Genomic DNA, 21,604 nt, shown 5'->3' on the forward strand with positions numbered 1-21,604 from the left:
GCAAATCTACGTTTCATTATAACATGTGTAAGAAGGAACTGCAGATGCTAGTTTAAACCGAAGATAGATACAGAAAGCTGGAGTAACTCAGCGGGACAGGCAGCATCTCTGGTGAGAAGGAATGGGTGATGTTTTGGGTTGAGAAGGCGGGTCTCGACCCGAAATGTCACCCATTCCTTCTCTCCAGAAATGCTGCCTGCCCCGCTGAGTTACTCCAGCTTTTTGTGTCTATTTTCATTATAACATACCCAATTTGCAATTCGGCCAGACGTCTTGGTATAATTTTCCTTAACAAAACATTTTTTTTAAATGCATATAGAAACAAGGAACAGTAGATGCTGGTTTGCACAAAAGGAGACACTGTGCTGGAGTAACTCGGTGGGTCAGGAAGCATCTTTGGAGAATATGGATAGGCGATGTTTCGGGTTGGCACCAAAGAAGTCCTAACCTGAAATGTCATCTATCCATGTTCTCCAGAGATGCTGCCTGACCTACCGAGTCACTCCAGCACCGTGTGTCCTTTTTATAACAGACCTCAGGGCGCCATGGTGGCGCAGCCGTAGAGTTGTTACCTTACAGCGCCAGAGACCCGGGTTTGGTCCTGACTACGGGTGCTGTCTGTACGGTTTTGTGTATTCTCCACAATACCTGCATGGGTTTTCTCCAGAAGCTCTGGTTTTCCTTCCCCCACTCCAATGACGTACAGGTTTGTAGTTAATTGACTTAGTAAAATTGTAAATTATTCCCAGAGCATATAGGATAGCGTTTAGTGCACCTGGATCGCTGGTCAGAGCAGACTCGTTAGGCCGAAGGGCCTGATCCTGCACTGTATCTCTAAACTAAACCAAACTTCTAAAAATTAAGGAGTGACTATATATTTGTAGGGGTACATTTTAAGAGATGGTTTCTATCATGTGCTTGACTCTTAAAGCACTATTGTACCTCAACTACGGTTTTGAGAAATGTCTTTAACAAGTGTTGAACTGCTGATCGGTCTGCCTCTGTCCATTTGCTTCTGTAAGCAGATACATAAGGATATCAGTACGGGCATAATATAGTGGTTACATTACTGGACACTCAAAATACAGATATCTAGATCAGCGATCCTGCAAGTTCAAATCCTACTTTCATGGCTGTAGAATCTAAATTCAATTAATAATTTTGAATTGGAAAATAAACGGGTAATGAGCAATAGCCCATCTGGTTCACTAATCCCCTTCAAGGGAGAATATTTGCCATTCTTGCTCGGCCTGGTGTGTATGTTTCTCTGGTCCCATGAGTGTGCAACTCTTAATTACCCTCTGTTGTATCATTGGATGCATTAAAACACTGACAGAATAAAATTGGATGGGCACTTGCAATGTCCTTGGCACCACATTTGGCTATGGCAGTCATTCCCAGCCCAGCTAACCTTCGGAAGTCTTCCCAACAAACATCTGGTATCAAGATTGTGAGAGCTACCCCACAAATTAGTTATGCAACAGCATGACTTGGATGTACTGACAGAATCATACCTTGCAGAGAATGTGTCAGAGTTTTCTATTGCAAACCAGCTGGTGGGTAAGCAAAATACTACACGAGGGATGGATTTGCTCTGAGATACTTCAACATTTACTCCAGATTTAGATTTTAAACAGCTTGGTTACCACCGACCCCCCCCCCCCCCCCCCCTTCATTTGAGCAACAAGTGAGAAGAAACACAAAGTATATATAGCAGTCCTGTCACCCATGACCTTTAGTCGTGAATGGTGGTGGACAATTCACCAGCCATATCCATGAGGAGGCTCCTAGAACAATGCCGTCCTCAATAATGGTGGAACCAGCACGTCCATACTAAAGACAGGATGGAAACATTCACAACTTAGAAGCGCCTTGTGGATGATCCATCTTGGCTTCCTCTCGAGATGCAACCCATCCCAGGAGCCAATTTGAATAAAAATCTTATGATGTCAAGAAACACCGGCCCTGGGACCAGACAGCATCCCAGCTGTAGCACTGAAGTCCAGCACTCCAGAACCAGCTGTGCCCTTGGCTGAGCTGCTGCAGTGTAGTTTCAGCTACCTGAAGTGGAAAATTACTGGGCTACATACTGTTCACAAGAAGCAGGACAAATCCAATCCGGTTAATTACTGCCCCATCATTCTACTTTTAATCAGCAGCAACATGACGGAAGCAGTTGTCAACGGTGCTGTCAAGCCGCGCAATGTTCTGCTCACTGATGCTTTACCCGAATCGCTTGGTTCCAGACTTCATCACATCCTGATGTAAATGTGGACCAAGGAGTTTAATTCCAAAGGTCAGGGTAAGATTCACCACCCGTGAGATCAAGGCAGAATTTGACCAAGCATAGCTTGAAGGAACACTGGTAAAACTGAAATTAATTAGTCGCAAAGGCAAATCTCTCAGGACTGAGTTGTGCCTTGTGTAAAGGAAGGTGGTGTGGTTGTCAGAGCTGCATGTGCTTTGCATGAGTTCTCTACCCAATCGTCTTTAGGTACTCCCACCCATGACTGAACTTCCATCAGAAGGTCAATAGAGAGAGTGCTTGTTGATGAATGCACAATATTCAATTCTCAAACCATCAAAAACAGCCCCTACCTGCCTACAGCAAGACCCAAGACAACTTTCAGGAATGTGCTGATAAATAGCAAGTAACGATTGCAAGTAAAGGCGATCACTGTGGCGCAGCAGTAGAGTTGCTGCCTTACAGCAAATGCAGCGCCGGAGACCCGGGATCGATCCCAACTACGGGTACTGTCAGTACGGAGTTTGTACGTTCTCCCCGTGACCTGCGTGAGTTTTCTCCGAGATCTATGGTTTCCTCCCACACTCCAAAGACGTGCAGGTTTTTTGTAGGTTAATTGGCTCGGTAAATGTAAAAATTGTCCCTAATGGGATAGTGTTAATGTGCGGGGATCACTGGTTGGCGCGGGCCAAAGGGCCTGTTTCCGCGCTGTATCTCTAAACTAAAGTAACATTCACATCACAGAAGGACCAGCCATCGACTATCTCTAAGAATGATTGAGTCTAACCATCCAGATTTGACATTCAGTGGTGTTACCTTGACTGAGGCCACACCATTGGCGTCTTGGGGAGGTGACCATCATCCAGGACGGCAGCTGAACCAGCCACAAGAGCAGGTCAGAAGCTGGTTATGCCGTGGCAAACGACTCTCCTCCCGACACCCAGCGGTAGAGCTGTTGCTTCACAGCACCAAAGACCCAGGTTCGATCTGGATTATGGGTGCGGTCTGTATGGAGTTTGTATCCAGTCTGTATCCAATTTAGATTTGGATTTAAAAAAATGGTACCTTGTCACAATAGGAACAGAGATGATGCTTCCCCTAGTTGGAAAGCCTTGAGCCAGGGGTAATGGTATCAAAATATGTGTATTATGTAGACAGTAGAGATGGTGGGTTGTACTTTACTGGGTTTTGGGTTTTATTCATAAATTAATCTAAATGTTTTAATTGCGATGAGAGAGGGTAAATTATTCCCAATATGTATGGAATGAGGCTCAGATCTCAGTATAAAATAAGGAAAGCATTGCTAACAAAGTAATTGCTGTAAAATAAAACACAGGTTTTAAACTTCACATGGAAAAATATTGGGAATTCCCCAAGTTCCACTCGAACCGCATTATCTATTTAGAAAAGGTTCTTAATTTATGGCTTTTCTAATCAGCCAACACTTGGATTGAGGAGTTCATTATTGCTTTTAAGCAGTTGTAGTCCAATAATGCTTGCATCTCAGCCAATTAGTCTGAAGGGAAATGACTTTGGCATTTTGTAATAAGTGTTGAATTACAGCATAGATTTGCCTATTAAACTCTTCACTGATGTGTTTGACATGAGAGTGAAATATTGTTTCCAGTGCAGTCGTACTTCACAGATCTAGGGTGTTTTTAAAAAAAAATTGAACTCGTCTGTTTTGGGATTGAGAAAATGCAAGCTAAACTACGCAAATTGTCGGAATGAAATTTGCAGGTGTTTAAACTCAGTGCCATGGGCTCTTCAATTAATGAGAATTAAATTAGAATTGCTATTATATTTATTCACTTTTGGCACTAAAGTGACTTGTCTGTCACTCTTTGCTACATTAATGGGCTGCCAATTATTTTCTGAGCACTACATATGACTCGTATTGGTTAATATTCGAAATCCAATCATTGTGTGGCTCCGGTCTCTGTCCAGCTATCTGCCTATAAAAAAAGACTTGCCTGTATCCACCTATGACCTGCCAGACATTGTCCTGCTCAAAGATACTAGGGGAGCAAGATAGTCCACTTGACCGTAAAAGCTGTAGTACGTCAAGGCGCCATTTTAGTAGGCAGAAACTTGCAGAAACATTTAAAAAGAAAAAGAACAAAAATCTGTGAATTGAAAGATGAGATATATTATAGACAATAGACAATAGACAATAGGTGCAGGAGTAGGCCATTCAGCCCTTCGAGCCAGCACCGCCATTCAATGCGATCATGGCTGATCACTCTCAATCAGTACCCCGTTCCTGCCTTCTCCCCATAACCCCTCACTCCGCTATCCTTAAGAGCTCTATCCAGCTCTCTCTTGAAAGCATCCAACGAACTGGCCTCCACTGCCTTCTGAGGCAGAGAATTCCACACCTTCACCACCCTCTGACTGAAAAAGTTCTTCCTCATCTCCGTTCTAAATGGCCTACCCCTTATTCTTAAACTGTGGCCCCTTGTTCTGGACTCCCCCAACATTGGGAACATGTTATCTGCCTCTAATGTGTCCAATCCCCTAATTATCTTATATGTTTCAATAAGATCCCCCCTCATCCTTCTAAATTCCAGTGTATACAAGCCCAATCGCTCCAGCCTTTCAACATATGACAGTCCCGCCATTCCGGGAATTAACCTAGTGAACCTACGCTGCACGCCCTCCATAGCAAGAATATCCTTCCTCAAATTTGGAGACCAAAACTGCACACAGTACTCCAGGTGCGGTCTCACCAGGGCCCGGTACAACTGTAGAAGGACCTCTTTGCTCCTATACTCAACTCCTCTTGGTATAATCACACATAGTTCTCCCAAAACACTGATTACACTGCGAGAGGCATAACGAACGGTGCGTTTTGCCTACTAAAATGGCTCCTTTGCTTATTACACTTCAGCATTGGCGATTTCAATGGAGTGGTTCATCTTGTTCCTCTAGTAATTTTGGTCCTGCCCCTCCTCTCTTCTAGCTTCCCCCTTCACTATCAGTCTGAAGAAATGTCCCGACACAAAATGGTACCTTTCCATGTTTTCCAGAAATGCTGCCTGACCTGCCGATTTACTCCAGCATTTTGTGTGTTTTTTTTATAAACCACATCTGCAGTTCCTTGTTTCTACATTATGTGGCTCAGTTTCTCTAAGAACCGAATGATATTGGTACTGATTTTGTATCAGTGCCATTCATTGGGCATGCAGCTTGTTTGAGCTCTATAAGACGCTGGTAAGTCCGCATTTGGAATATTGTGTGCAATTTTGGGCACCATATCTGAGGAAGGATGTGCTGACTCTGGAGAGGGCCCAGAGGAAGTTTACAAGAATGACCCTAGGGATGAGTAGGTTAACCTATGATGAGCATTTGTCGGCACTGGGCCTGTACTCCTGGAGTTTAGAAGAATGATGGGGGACTTCATTGAAACATACAGAATAATGAAAGGCTTGGATAGAGTGGATGTGGAGAGGCTATTTCCATTAGTGGGAGGGTCTAGGACTAGAGACCATAGCCTCAGAATTAAAGGATGTTCTTTTAGAAAGGAGACGAGGAGAAATTTCTTTAGTCAGAGGGTGGTGAATCTGGAATTCTTTGCCACGGAAGGATGTGGAAGCCAAGTCAGTGGATATTTTTAAGGCAGAGAGTGGTAGATTCTTGATTAGTACAAGTGTCACAGGGTATGAGGAGAATGGAGTTAGGAGGGAGAGATAGATCAGCCATGATTGAATGGTGGAGGAGACTTGATGGGCCGAATGGCCTAATTCTACTATCACTTATGACCTTATGAAGTATTTTCAACATTGACTTTTATGGCAATTTCGAGGGAAAATGTGATTGTTTTCATGTCTATTTGTATGGGTTTAAAATGTGCCGAGTACAAAATGACCATTGAGGCGATTATTATGGGTGGTTCTGTGTTTTGAGCCTTTCCATGAAGAGCAACTCAACACGAACACAATTTCCAAATTGCTTTAATTATGTAACTTGAAGTGGGCCAATTTTCAAATATATATTTTAAAAATGCTTTCAAGTAATTACCATCACTGTTCAAAATGCAGTTAATTTCTTAAGAGTCCCTAACTTGGTATAAGAGCGTGTGCCGCCCATTCCTCCTCCATCCTCCATAAATGGACTCTGTCGATGCTGTCTTTATTCGGGCCGTTCACCTCCTTTTCGGCAGGAAGATGGGGCATACACTGCTCCCACACACACCACTGCCAAGACTGATCATGACTTTGAGGTTACTCCGCTCATTGGTTTTCGATTTTTAAAATAGACTACTAGAGCAAGATTTTATTTCTGAACTGTAAATTAAGAAGAGTCGAGGCTCAGGATACTTGATCGTACCATGTAAGCCAAGGTGAACGAATGAGAGGTCTTGAGTATGATTAGGTGGATGCAAATTGGGGCTTTTCTTTTAAATCTTGCTGACAAAGGGTGATTTTAATTTCTTGTGAATTCATTGTGAATTCATTCCCTTGTCCCCTTTAATGACATTTTGCAATTTCCATGCCTTTCCTGTGTTCCTTGAATCTTTGAATGTAGTGAAGACATTGTACAGATCTAGGAACTGCGGATGCTGGCTGGTTTACAACAAGGACACAAAGTGATGTAGTTACTCAGGCAGCATCTCTGGAGAACGTGGATAGGTGACGTTTTGGGGCGGGGCCCTTCAGACTGCCTGGTGGCCTTCCCATCTATATACTAAAACTCGTTTGTTTGTTCCTGAACTACAGCCAAAACAGTACACCATAGCGTGACAATTTTAGGTCCACCTAACTCACCGTCGTCCTTTTGGTGCTAATGGAAGAAGTTTAATTGAAATCAGTGTTATATTTTAAAAGTTATTCACATTTTAAAGTTTAAATCTATCTCCTAGTGAGGGAGGGATGGGGGTGGAGGGAGGGGGGGTTAAGGGGGAGGGGGAGTGGGGGGAGGAGAGGGTGCTGCCCCAATGCAGGAGAGGTTTGGGCCCAACGGGTCCACTTGGTCTAGTTATTACTAAAGCTGAATGATATTTCTAGCATTGTTCAATTATGAATTTATTTTTTCTCTTTTACCCCCATTAAGCAACGTTTTCCCCAGCCCCACCATTTCAAAGCAGGCCAATTTTAAAATATATATAAAAAGACCCTTTCAAGTAATTATCATTGTTGTTCGAAATTGGATTGATTTCTTGAATGTCCCTAAATTCTGATGATTTCATGGCGTGCCCCCACCATTTTCCTAATCAGTATCATTGCAGATTAAATTAAATTGAGGATCTTCCTGCTCCATATTACCTGGTGTTAAGACATTTCCCTTCTAAGCCAAACATCTTTGATGTTTGTTTTGACAGTTTTGTTATGAAAATTATTTTTTTAAAGCTGCAGATGCTGAAAATCTAAACTATAAACAGAAAATATTAGCAACGCTCAGCAGGTCAAGCAGCATCTGTAGAAAGATAAACGGAGTTAATATTTCAAGTTGAAAACCTTTTGTTAGCTTTGGAATATGCAGTGGCAAAGTAAAATCTTTTTTAAATGGGATGACTTATTGATGGCATTGGAATGCAAGATGGAAATTGGTTGTTCCATCGTGGTATTGTCTATTCCAAAGGGATTTGTGATGCTCAGAATTGTCTTCATCAAGGTGATTAATCATATCATATATCATATCATATCATATCTTATATATACAGCGCGGAAACAGGCCTTTTCGGCCCACCAAGTCCGCGCCGCCCAGCGATCCCCGCACATTAACACTATCCTACACCCACTAGGGACAATTTTTTACATTTACCCAGTCAATTAACCTACATACCTGTACGTCTTTGGAGTGTGGGAGGAAACCGAAGATCTCGGAGAAAACCCACGCAGGTCACGGGGAGGACGTACAAACTCCTTACAGTGCAGCACCCGTAGTCAGGATCGAACCTGAGTCTCCGGCGCTGCATTCGCTGTAAAGCAGCAACTCTACCGCTGCGCTACCGTGCCGCCCTCAAATCGATTAAGTTCTTTTCATTGCAGAAAATGATAAAAATACCTAATATAGAAATGTAATGTACAAATTGATAGAATTCATTTAATCAAATTGGTAACGTTCATTTCATTGGAAATGTTAAATGGTGAAATTGCTTTCATTAAAAGAGTCAAATTCCTAGTGCAAAAGCTGAGCACACATGATCTAACTTCTATAAATTCCAATTCATTCAGATGCCTCATTTAAGCCAAACTTCTCGCCCCCAACCTTTAGATTGTCGCCAATATTGTTCATAATTGTGCTTTGAAATGAGTTGTCTTTGAAGAATAATGGAGGATGCAAGTCTCTTTATTCGCTTGAGTTTGGTCAAAAGAGATGAAATTGAGACGGAGGGGAAGTATCAGCATGTTTCTTCTCTGAGAGTCAGGAACTGGGAAGCACAGTCTCAAGCTAAGGGTTTGGCCATTTAGGATTGAGTTGGGGAAAAAATTCTTCACGCAAAGCCTTGTAAATCTTTGGCAATCTGTACCTCAAGATTTGTGGATCCTTTGACATTGGGTATGTTTAAGTCTGAAACAGATGTTTTTTTCCAATACTAATGGACTGTGATTGTGATTGGAGAGGTTTAACCCAGTGGACAAGGCCTAATAAAAGCATTCTCAAGCCGCTGATTAACTGCACAGCCTCAAATGATCAAAGGCCTTATTCTTGCATCTACATCTTGTACTCGCTTTGTATTTAGAATATAGTGCAGTCCAGCATAGGGACAGGCCCTTTGGCCCACAATGTCTGTGCCGATCATGATGCCACCACCAATTCTCATCTACCTGCACATTATCTATACCCTTCCATTCCCTGCATATCCATGTGCCTATCAAAAAGCCTCTTAAATTTTGAGTAAACATGTAGCTGGTTGCGAGTGGCTGTTTACCTGCAACTTTTATTTTGTTTCAGATTCTCGTACACACGAAGGAGATGGTCCAGAAGGTAATTTATCCCCAGCCATATTGGTATATAAAATGATGCTAGGTTGCAAAGGCATCAGCAGCCGACTTCAAGAACTGCTCATTCACAGCGGCAAGCCTCATTCATATTCAAGAGTTTAATCAGGAATAAGTTATTTGTGTTAATTAAAGAAATGTTTTTCATATGTTGGGTGTGATAAATTGTGTTGTTCCTCACATATGTGAACCTTGTGAATAGAAGCACTTCTCCCTCAGGAGCTTCCTCCTTTGAGTGCTTTGTGCTAATGCTGTGTTTACCTCTTTGCCTTTGTGCGCCATTAGTAGCAATTTTGCAGTCGTTTTAATTTTTTTTTGAATAACCAAAAATTAAGCCCTGCTCAGTTGCGCTCTCCTCTTCCAATAGCAGAGTTTTTGGGGTCATAAGTTGACGACAACGCATAATCAGAAGGTTTTTCAGAAGGTTTTATACCATTCGTGTCATGTTTAGTGGCAAAGCAGAGGGTGGCTCATGGAATGATGGAAGGTATTAAATTATCTTTCGCGCTTTGTATTGTCCCTATTAAAATCAATGTGAAGTAACTTTATCCATACATGAGATGAACAATACATAATGTGTATTTTGTGTTTGTAGTGCATATTCTGAACAATTACATGGCTGCACTCTTAATTCTTGGAAGAGAAGTTGCCAGATGAGCTGCTATGGGAATGACACTGTTATGACTAATAAGAACAAAGCTCACAAATAACTATGTAGGTTATTAAAGGTCATGGGCTTTTTATAGTCAAAATGAACCTGCAATTGCATTAAACAGGTTCTTGAAATAAATTTGCTTGATGAAGAACGTATATTTTGGATATGTCCCGTCTTAAAACTAAAGTATTATAATTCGATGTGGAGGAGTCGAGATTCTTAAGCAGACCCTTGTAAAGAAAAGGAAGCAGAGTAATTCTAACTCACTCACGGGTGATGTAAATTTATGCAATGAAAGGTCAGAGCCGTGACAGACCTGTCATATTTGCCATTTCCAGTAATGTGCTCTGCTTCCCTATTTATTAACTCATCTGTCAACATCACTCTTTACATCTTCACTAACAGGATTTGCTTAATGCTAATAGACAATCTGAAGCTGTACAATTTAATTCTGCTGCGGGTTGCAATTGACAGACGTACCCGTGATGAAATGGAAGTGAGCGTTCAGCTGGAGGTGGAGGTCTGAACGTAAATTTTGCTCGACCCACATATGGTCTCTGACAGATCACAATTGGTGATTGTTGACTCTGAAAATTCTGCTCAACCCATGTATGGTCTCTGAGGAAACAGTCGACTGGTGGTTGTTGACTTTGTGAGACTTACAAATCCTTGTGGGCAACATGTGGCTCATAGATACATAGACAAGAGGTGCAGGAGTAGGCCATTCGGCCCTTCGAGCCTTTCAATGTGATCATGGCTGATCATCCACAATCAGTACCCCGTTCCCGCCTTCTCCCCATCCCCCTTGATTTTGTTAACCCTAAGAGCTCTATCTAACTCTCTTTTGAATGCATCCAGTGAATCGGCCTCCACTGCCTTCTGAGGCAGAGAATTCCACAAATTCACAACTCTGTGTGAAAGTTTTTCCTCCATCTCAGTTTTGCATAGCCTACCCCTCATTCATAAACTGTGGCCCCTGGTTCTGGACTTCCCCAACATCGGGAACATGTTTCCTGCATCTAGCGTGTCCAATCCCTTAATAATTTTATATGTTTCTATAAGATCCCCTATCATTCTTCTAAATTCCAGTGAATACAAGCCCAGTCGCTACATTCTTTCATCATATGACAGTCCAGCCATCCTGGGAATTAACCTCGTGAACCTACGCTGCACTCCCTCAATAGCAAGAATGTCCTTCTTCACGAGTAGTCTACAGTGAAGGAACTTCTTATGACTGTAATATCAAGCACAGTCTGATGTTTTGATAATTATATAAAATGAATTCCTCACATACACGTGTGTCAATTAAACAATTCCCTAACCCAGTTTACTTGATTTCATGTTTCTGAAGATTGTGAGGTAATTATATTTGCATTGAGGCTTTTGGGATAATAAGGTAAATGAATGTAGTTTATAAACTTTATGATTTGTACCTTAATCCTAAAAATAGGTTTTCATTTATTTGTTTCATGTCAATGCTTTGTCAATGGACTACTTCAGAACAGGTTTAAATGTAAAATAGTAACCAGCTCCCCCGATTAAAAATACACTTAAGCATTTGAGAGCTCACTAGTTTGAAAAGCACACGTTTACAAAATAGTTTAAATACGAGTATGGATTGATCATTTACCCGATGTGGATTCTGTGGGAAGCAAAGGAGGAGATTTCTAGAAATCTAATTGAGATTCTTGCATCTTTGGCAACCAGAGGTGATGTTCCCGAAGATTGGAGAAAAAAAAGAGATACTAAGTTTAAGCCAGGAATTTTCAGGCCAGTGAAGCCAAACATTGAGTGTGGGGAAATTATTGGAAAAATTCTAAGGGACAGGATGTATGTTCACATGGAAAGGCAGGGATTGGTTTGCAGCAGTCAGCATGGTTTTGTCGAAGGAGGATCCTGTTTTACTAATCTTAACTTTTAAGGAGTTAACTAAGAAATTGATGATGGTAGCAGATGGACAAAGCCTTTGACAAGGTTATGCACGGTGGGCTGGTTTGGGAGGCCCATGGGATCCAACCGGATCCAAAATTGGCTTGGTGGCAGGAGGAAGAGGGTATGGTCAAGGCGTGATTTTCTGCTGGAAGTTTAATTAGTAATGTACTGGGCATTCAAGTTGCCAAACCAGGCGGTGATGCAACCGTTCAATATGCTCTCTACCGTACACCTGTAGAAGTTCAAGAGAATCCTCTCTGACGTAGCGAATCTCTGTAATGTTCTCGGGATGTTCAGATACTCCTTAACTTACGATGCTTCGACTTTTGATTTTGCAAACGCTGGGCAACGGCAGCGAGCCACAGCTCGCTTCCGGTCACGTGATCAGGTGTACGCACAGGGTGTCCAAAGATGAGGATGGTGGGTGAAAAGTGCAGCCCCTTTAGATATACTGGTAACCAGCTTGGAGGGGATGATGGTATTGAACGCCGAGCTGTAGTCTATAAACAACAGCCTTTTATTGTCCAAGTGGTCCAGTCCAGAGTGGAGAGCCAGTGAGATCGCATCCTCCGTTGACCCGTTGTGATGGTTGACGAACTGTAGTGGGCCGAGGTTCTTGTTGAGGTAGTTGATATGCACCATAACCAACCTCTCAAAGCACTTCAGCACCACGGACGTTAGTGCCACTGGTCGATAGTGGTTGAGGCATGTCACCATACTCTTCTTGGGCCCTCTTAAAGCAGGTGGGAACCTCAGACCTCAGTTATGACAGTAAGTGGTGAGTCTGGAATTCTCTGCCACAGAAGGTAGTTGAGGACAGTTCATTGGCTATATTTAAGAGGAAGTTAGATGTGGCCCTTGTGGCTAAAGGGATCAGGGGGTATGGAGAGAAGGCAGGTACAGGTTACTGAGCTGGACGATCAGCCATGATCATATTGAATGGCGGTGCAGGCTCGAAGGGCCGAATGGCCTACTCCTACACCTATTTATGTTTCTATGAGAGGTTGAAAATGTCTGCAAAAACTCCAGCCAAACAGGTTCTGATATCTTTGGATTCATGACATTTCAGGATCTGCAACATGATTTACAGTTGATATATAACCTTTGGTACATGGTCACTGATGAGACGAACATTGAAGCTAATTTACAAGCAATATAGCTTGGACAACCATGATTGAACAGTTAATATTTTTGATGGCAGGGTTGCAATACCATTTAGCTCTGCTTCTATTTGAAGTCCAACTAAGAAAGTTTGCAGGACTTTATTTTCACTAATGTAAAATTAATTTGTTATTTTATTTGGTTTTGTAAAAGTATCATTTTGAACCAAGAAGCCCACAATTTGGACTCCGCGCAGATAAAGTTTCCTTGTTGTTACAGCTGGCATTTTCTTTTGCTTTAGATGAACCTTGAGGTTATTTATGGAGACACGGATTCCATCATGATAAACACCAACAGCACAAACCTGGAGGAAGTCTTCAAACTCGGAAACAAGGTGACGTTACAAAACAGAAGAGCTCAGGCGCTGTGGTGACTAATTTGACGCACGGATCAGATATCAGTGCCACTTACAAAAGTACCATGTGTCACAAGTATGAGATTTATTTATAGATAGAGAGGAATTTGGGCACATTCTGAATCATTCACTTCAATTTCAGTAAATTCCACATGTAAATGAAGTAGGATTTATTTAACTTCAATTTGCCTTTGCTTGTAATCGACACTAACTGAAAATCAATCTAGGCAATTTAGCTGCAACCAGGTGGCTTTTAATTGAAATCTTTCTTCCCATGAGGACTTCCCATACGAACGTATTTCTGCAAAAGCTACTCTTTACTTATTATATACTCTTTTCACTTGTTCATTGCTGCCGTTAACTGTTCATCGATATCCTTAACCATACCCAATAAATCATAGTGTAACTTGATTATAACGATGATGTATAGGCTAATCTTGTTTAAATTTCATCTCCTGCACGCCCCCTTACCAACAATTCTGTTTTGCTGCAAGTAGTCATCGATCGTATGATGGAAATTTTAAGAAACTAGAAATGTACGTAACGTATGATAATTAAAACAAAGAAAATGCATTATATATTCTCTCTAAAACTAACCAGCTGGGAATTCACATTCATGTATTGTGTTCAGATCTTTTGGAGGTGAAATCGCAAACATCCATTGATTTTGATCAGTTTGAGTTTTAATTTCTCGACAGATTCTGTCGGAAACCTGCTGATGTGAAGCAGTAACAAACGCGGCTGTGGTGATGAATTAAATTGCTCTGATTTTTACAACCCCACCACAATCGTTCTGAAGATGGGCAACCCAAAATGTCGCCAATCTATTTTATCCATAGATGCTGCCTGACCAGCTGAGCTACTCCTGCATTTTGTGTCTACCTTTGGTATAAACCAGCGCACAATGCCTATGCTGAACACGATGCCAAGACCATCTCCAATCTGCCTACACAATATCTATATCCCTCCACTTCCTGCATATCCATATGCCCATCCAGAAGTCTGTTAAATGCCACTATGGTATCTGCTTCCACCACCACCCTCGGCAGCACGGTCTAGGCACTCTGTGTGAAAAAAAACTTGCTCTGCACATCTCCTTTAAACTTGGCTGCCCTCACCTTAAAGCTAAGACCTTTAGTATTTGATATTTCCATACTGGCAAAACGGTTCTGACAGTCTACCACATCTATGCCATTTGTAACCACGCAATCTTTGCATTATGTGATTGAAAATCTCGCCTGCCAGACTATGCAGTTGCCTGTAACTACAGAATTGAAAAGGCAACAGTATGTCTTCTGATCGGATGATGAATTTTGTTCTTTGGGTTGACAGTAGTGTTATCGTTGTCGGCAGCACCTTTGGAGGAAAGAAAGCCAGGTTCCTAAAATATGAATTCCTTATGATTATGATACTTTATTGTCACATGTACCTAGGTCCAGTGAAATACTTTTTTTTGTATGCACCCCGGTAAAATCTTACGGCAGACCTCTCCTAGGCAGTACACAAGAGTCGCCCTGTTTCTGGCACTGATAAAGTTCGTCGAACAGACTTCTCTTCTACTTGCAGTGCCAAACCAGGCCTTCCCCCGCTGGTTCCCCCTCTTGTTCTCTGTGGCCCACCGCTAGGTCCCCACTTCATTGAGGTGTACATTCAAGGGTCCCCTCTTAGTTGAGGTATAGGTAATGAGATGAGACTGGTGTAAAAAAAACTTGCCAATCTACTGTTGTTTCTGCAGATCAAGAACGAAGTCAACAAGCAGTACAGGCTCCTGGAGCTGGATATCGATGGTGTGTTTAAGTCGCTGCTGCTGCTGAAGAAGAAGAAATACGCAGCCCTTGTCATTGAGCAAACTGCAGATGGGCGCCATGTCACAAAGCAGGAGCTGAAAGGGCTGGATATTGTTAGACGAGACTGGTGTGATCTAGCAAAGGAAACTGGAAAGTAAGTGACCAGTTTAAGTGATCTGGGGTTTTTTTTCTGTGTGCTTTTAAAAAGCATTTCTCATATAATTTGTTTTTGCGTAAAGTAAATCAAATTGAGTACTAACTTAAGTCATACTGTGTGGAACTAGGCCCTTCAGCCCAACTTGCCCATGCTAACCAATATGCCCCATCTACACTCGTCCCACCTGCCTGCATGTGGCTCATATCCCTCTAAACCTACACTATCCATGTACCTGTCCAAATGTATTTTAAACGTTATGATAGTACCAGCCTGAACTACCTTGTTCAGCAGCTTCTTGTGGAACAAAAAAAGTTGCCCCTCAGGTTCCTATTAAATCTTTCGATCCCTGATCTTAACCCATTATCTCTGGAATGGAAGGACCCATTCCTTCTCTCCAGAGATGCTGCCTGTCCCGCTGAGTTACTCCAGCATTTTGTGTCTACCTTCGATTTAAACCCGCATCTGCAGTTCTTTCTTACCCATGTTCTCTGGTTCTTGATTTTCTGACCCTGGAGGTAAATGACTCTGTGTATTCACCCTATCCATTCCCCTCATGATGTTATGCACCTCAAAAAGATCACCCTTGAGATTAAATAGCACTCGAAACTCATACACAAAGGATGTTACCTGAGTTTACGGGCTTGATTTAAGGCAGAGGTTGGATAGGCTGGAACATTTTTGTTGGAGTGTAGGAGGCTGAGGGGTGACTTTATTGAGATGTTTAAGATCATGAAGGTCATGGATAGAATGAATGCTCACAGTCTTTCCCCGAGTGCACAGTGTTTTATAATTAGAGAGCATCGTATTAAGGTGGGAGGGAAGAGATTTAAAAGGGGCCTTGGGGGCAACTTGGTTTCTCAGAGGGTAGTTCCTATCTTGAATGAGCTGCCAGAGGAAGCTATAGAAGCAGATACAGTCACAACTTCCAAAAACCATTTGGACCTATATATGGATAGGAAGCTTTAGAAGGCTCCGGGCCGTAGGCAGTCAAATGGGATTAGCCCTGTATGGTTGACGTGGGCAAGGTAGGCCGCAGGGCCTGTTTCCGCGCTCTATAGCTCTGGAACTCTACAACTCGACAACAGAGTCTTAATATGTAATAATGCTATACCAGTAACAGTCTGGACCTACTATCTACCTCAAGGGAAATCTACAAACTATCTTTAACTAACCGACTTTAATGGACTTTATTTTGCGCTAAATGTTATTCCCTTTATCTTTTTGTCGGTACACTGTGGACGGCTTGATTGTAATCACGTGTAGTCTTCTCGCTGACGGGATAGCACGCAACAAAAAAGCTTTTCGCTATACTCGGTACACATGACAATAATAAACTAAACTAAACCTACAAAACTAAAACTTTGGAAGTGCCGCTCAACTTAAATTATGTTTATTTTCCATTCCTCTATATCCCCTCACCACGCCTACCAGGTACTATTTGAAAAGCACGGGGATACTTCCTGTTCATAAGTGATAGGAGCAGAATTAGGCCATTCGGCCCATCAACTCTACTCCGCTTTTCAATCATGGCTGATCTATCTTTCCTCCTTAACCCTATGCTCCTGCATTCTCTCCATGACCCCTAACACCTGTACTAATTAAGAATCTACTTATCTCTGCATTAAAAATATCCATAGACGGCCTCGGGGGCCTTCTGTGGCAATGAATTCCCTCTGCCTAAAGAAATTCCTCCTCATCATCTCCTTCCGAAAGGAACGTCCTATTATTCTGAGGCTATGACCTCTGGTTCTAGACACTCCCGCTAGTGGAAACATCCTCGCACATCCTATCCAGGCCTTTCATTATTCCGTAAGTTTCTGAGGTCCCTCCTCATCCTTCTAAACTCCAGTGAGTAGAGACCGAGCGCTGTCAAACGCTCATCAGATGTTACCCCACTCATTCCTGGGATCATTCTCGTAAACGTACGTGCCTTGACAAATGTTTATCCCTGAAGCAGAATTCCCAAGGCAGATTAGCTATTAATTTCTCTCATGCTCTCTCTGAGGCTTTGCTGTTTGAAGGTTTCCACATTTGGTTTGTGAAAAATGTTTTGGTACCTCAGGATGCAACGATTATTTCTTATCCTTCACTGGGTAAGGAAACGTTCCTCTCAGAAATGCCCGGTCTCTTTAAAAGCATGAACCTCTCTTTGCTTTAGCTTTCCTTTTATCATTTTCTTTGTAGTTATGTTATCAGTCAAATACTCTCCGATCAGCCGCGTGACACAATTGTGGAGAACATCCAGAAGAGATTAACCGAAATCCAGGAGAGTGTTGTGAGTGGTAGTGTACCTCAGAAATGCTTCGAAATTAACAAGGTAGAGTATATCATAATCTTTGTATTTTGTGAATTTAGCTTGCAAGATTATTGTGCAACATTCTCCATGATTGGATTATTAGGATTCAACAACTTAGGGCGGCGCGGTGGCACAGCGGTAGATTTGCTGCCTTAGTGCAAGAGACCCGGGTTCGATCCTGGCTACGGATGCTTGTCTGTAGGAACTTTGTACGTTCTCCCCGTGACCCGCATGGATTTTCTCCGAGAACTTCAGTTTCCTCCCACACTCCAAAGACGTACAGGTTTGTAGGTTAATTGGCTTGGTATAAAGGGGGAGAAAATGTCCCTAGTGTAGGATAGGATAGTGTGAATGTGCGGGGATCGCTGGTCGGTGCGGACACGCTAGGGCCGAAGAGCCTGTTTCCGCACTGTATCTGTCAACTAAATTAAACCAAATAGGAGTACGCCCGAGTTTATAAATGGTTGAAAAGTGAAATGAAATGAATATGACATGGGAACGGCCCTTTCAGCCCATCGTTTGCGCTTTGGCTGAAGAGGAACAATCCAAACTAATGGTCCATTTAATACTACTTTATCGGTTCACTGAACATTTCCTCTCACTGTTGATGGCAAGTGCAGGGCATAGCAACTCTTTATTTTCAGATTCACTGGTCTCACAGTCCTGATGAACTCAAAGCTACAGATATGTTAAGTGGAGAAGTGTAAGATGTATGTCACCCAAAATATTCAGGAGCTTCCACTGTTTCTCTACAGCAATTTAATGCCATGTGGGTGGAAACGAATTTGATGCAGACTAAAAGTGTTAGTTAGGGACCTTGGTTCCAGAGCCTTTTTGGATTACCTGTTTTGTCGGACCAGCGTTGGTCACGGCCTCCGAGAGGTCGAATAGTACCGGAACGATCCGCCTAGGCCGCTGGGGAGCCAAGGTACCGGCCCGCAAAGTCAGCCTTGAAAGTTGGCTATGGGAACTGATCTTCCGGCTCCGGCCAGGCTGGAGTTGCAGAGCCTCGGCTGCAGGGGGCAAATTTACCCTGCTGATCGGCGCGGAGGTCCCGATGAGGCCGAGATCTGCCGCCTCAGCCGGCCTAGCCACCACACGTTCGTGGGGTGGGGGTGCTTCCGGGTGGGATTGCGAGTGTTCTCGTAATTCTGTCGGATTAAAGTAGATGCTGGACCACCAGTTGCTGGAAAATTGGTGGTGGAGCTGTATTAATTTACTATCATTTTATGAACCCATAATATTTGTTTGTACTAATGTGTTTGTTTTGGGTGGTTAGACTGAAAGTGCCATTTTGAGAGCAGTGCTTTGCAAAGTATTAATTGTAAATTTGTAATATCTACTCCCAATTAACTTCGTATAACGAGGGTGGAGTTATGGTGCACTCAGTAATCTCTGCAAGCAGCCCAGCATTTTGAAAGTTGATCAGTAGTCTGCTTTCTCCAAGCATTACCGATACAGGAGTATGGCTGCACGTACCGCCAGACTTAAGAACAGTTTCTACCATCAGGCTTCTGAACTCATAAACACTTTTCACATCATATATGTTGATTATTTTAATATTGTCTTTTTACCTTACTAATGTCATTTAAAAAAAATCTTATTTATCCTTGGAATATTACTGCTGATGTGACCCGTTGTCTTGTCAAATACATTTCATTGTGCCAACCTACATATGACAAATAAATTATTATTATCGAAATGCAACTTAATTTTAAATAATGCTTTAAGACCTAATAAATCAGCTTCATTTATTTTAAAGAATTATAAAGGGATTAATTTGCATGTAATCATCTCAATTTAGAAAAAGAGGCATAATATTGATTTTAAGTTCTCTCATTAGATGGTCAAGTTAGAGTGCACAAATAATACAACTAAACCAAGTTCCAAGAAACAGCTTTGAGGATGTAATTCAGAAAAATCAATTATTTTACATGTATTTCTGTAATGATTGGCCTTGAAATAAAATCAGTACATACTCTAATGTTGCTATAGATCCACATTGTTAAATTCATGCCTTTTGCTGCAAAATTTAGTTTGGGTATCCAGCTTCACAAGAACATTAAGAATGGGAACAGTGCTTCAAGTTTGCTTTGCATCATTAAGATCACGACTGATGATCAGCACCATTTTTCAGCTTGAATAAACACAATATGCTGGAGTAACTCAGCAGGACAGGTGGCATCTCTGGAGAAAAGGAATGGGTGACGTTTTGGGTCGAGACCCTTCAGACTTTTGTGTCTTATCTTCGGTTTAAACCAGCATCTGCAGTTCCTTCCTACCCATTTTTCAGCTTTATCCCCTAATTCCGTGATTTTCTTAATGCCCAGACATCTGTCAATCTCTGTTCTGAAGAAGCTGTCACAACCATCTGAAGTAAAGTATTCCAAAGGTTCATGAGTGAAGAAATTTCTCCATGCCTCAGTCCCATGTGGCCTCGACCTGTTTTTCAAGCAGTGTAACTCAGCCCTAGACTGACTACTCACTCAGGAGAAACATCCTCCCAGTATCTAGTAGTTTATGGTCATTGATTCAACATCACTAATAAAAATCATGTCACCAATGTTCTTCAGCAAGAAGTCATGATTTTTTTTAATGAAGTTGATAAAACTGACGGGAGTCGGAGTGGTTTCTGTGCACCTTGAATACTGGTCAGTCTCCGAACTGTCCAATCATCTGTAAATAAAATGCAGTTTCCCACAGATGTAACCACATGTCTTTTTTTAATGTATTTTCAGTTGTCCTGTGTGTGCTTTTGGGACTTCAAAGTATTTCAGATCAGTCTGTTGCTCTCTGCTTATGGCTTTGTGTCAAATGAAAACAATTTGCAATTTGGTTAAACCAGTAAGGCATTTCTAACCTTAATTCTGCTGAAAGTCTGCAGATGTACATGTCTACAGTGGCAATCCATGATTAACAGAGTGTGGTTTAAATTATTGAACTGATAGGGAGTTTGTCGGGAGAGGGGCAGCACAAGTACTGTGTCTGCAGAGAGGTTAAATACAGCTTGTTTTTAATAAAATAGCTTCAGCTGTGATTTTAGAATAAAATCTTGTGAAACTAGTGTTTTGTGGCTTACTGACAGTGACTTCACACAGATGTTACTCATCAGGCTCTTGCAGCAGGATGTTGTACAGCCTGAACTTGCAAGCCACGCACAGTAGTACATGCCTGGGGAGAAAAAGAGAACACTTGCCACAGTTATTGGACATTCACACAGATTTTTAATTCAGTTGTGGAAAATGAAAAGTAACGTTTGTAATAAATATTTACTTTGTTTTTGATGTATATTTTCACCCAAGAGCATATTTTTTTCAAAATAAGAAGCAATGTGCTGGATTAACTCAACGAGTCAGGTAGCATCTGACTTGGGTTTAAGGTGAGGGGTGGGGGGGATTTAATAGGAACCTGAAGGGAAACTTTATTTACACAACGGGTGGAAGGTGTATGGAACGAGCTGCTGGAGAAGGTAGTTGAGACAGGTTCTATCGCAGCATTTTAAAAACGTTTGGACAGTACATAGATAGGACAGGTTTAGAGAGATCTGGGCAAAAGCAGGCAGGTGGGACTCGTGCAGATGGGGCATGTTGGCTGGTGTGGGCAAGTCGGGCAGTACGGCCTCTTTCCAAACTGTGTGCCTCTGACTCTATCTCTGAAAGCACATGGATAAGTGACGTTAGACACAAAAAGCTGGAGTAACTCAGTGAGGTCAGACAGTATCTCTGGAGAAAAGGAATAGGTGACGTTTCAGGTCTTCAGTGATTGTGGTGATGGGGAGTGGGAGGGGGAAAGAAAGCTAGAAGAGAGGCAGGGCAGGACAAAGCCTGGTAAGTGATAGGTGGATACAGGTAAGGGGGTGTTTTAATAGGCAGATGGTTGGACCAAAGACCAGAGATGAAAAATCACAAGGCTGCAATGACAGAAGGGGTGCAAATTTTTCATCCCATTTCAAACACACCCACAATATTTCTTGTCATCATCCTTATCCTCCTGAACTTTCATCTTTAATGTTTCTAAATAAATAAATTGGTTATGACTGCAATGTAAACCAATTTGTGGATGGAGAATTACG

At 42.1% G+C, this 21,604-nt stretch overlaps 1 protein-coding gene across 1 annotated transcript in view; it reads left to right on the forward strand.

The window, feature by feature from the left end:
• The window catches only part of pola1 (polymerase (DNA directed), alpha 1), a 230,735-nt gene that overhangs the window by 99,049 nt on the left and 110,082 nt on the right, over positions 1–21,604 (forward strand). Inside the window, exons 27-30 of the mRNA XM_078409144.1 lie at positions 9,143–9,175; positions 13,179–13,271; positions 15,028–15,233; positions 17,421–17,553. Of these exons, the coding sequence (XP_078265270.1) occupies positions 9,143–9,175; positions 13,179–13,271; positions 15,028–15,233; positions 17,421–17,553 (465 nt within the window). The remainder of the gene's footprint in view (positions 1–9,142; positions 9,176–13,178; positions 13,272–15,027; positions 15,234–17,420; positions 17,554–21,604) is intronic.

Source organism: Rhinoraja longicauda, chromosome 12 (assembly GCF_053455715.1).
Source record: "Rhinoraja longicauda isolate Sanriku21f chromosome 12, sRhiLon1.1, whole genome shotgun sequence".
Classification (NCBI taxonomy): domain Eukaryota; kingdom Metazoa; phylum Chordata; class Chondrichthyes; order Rajiformes; family Arhynchobatidae; genus Rhinoraja; species Rhinoraja longicauda.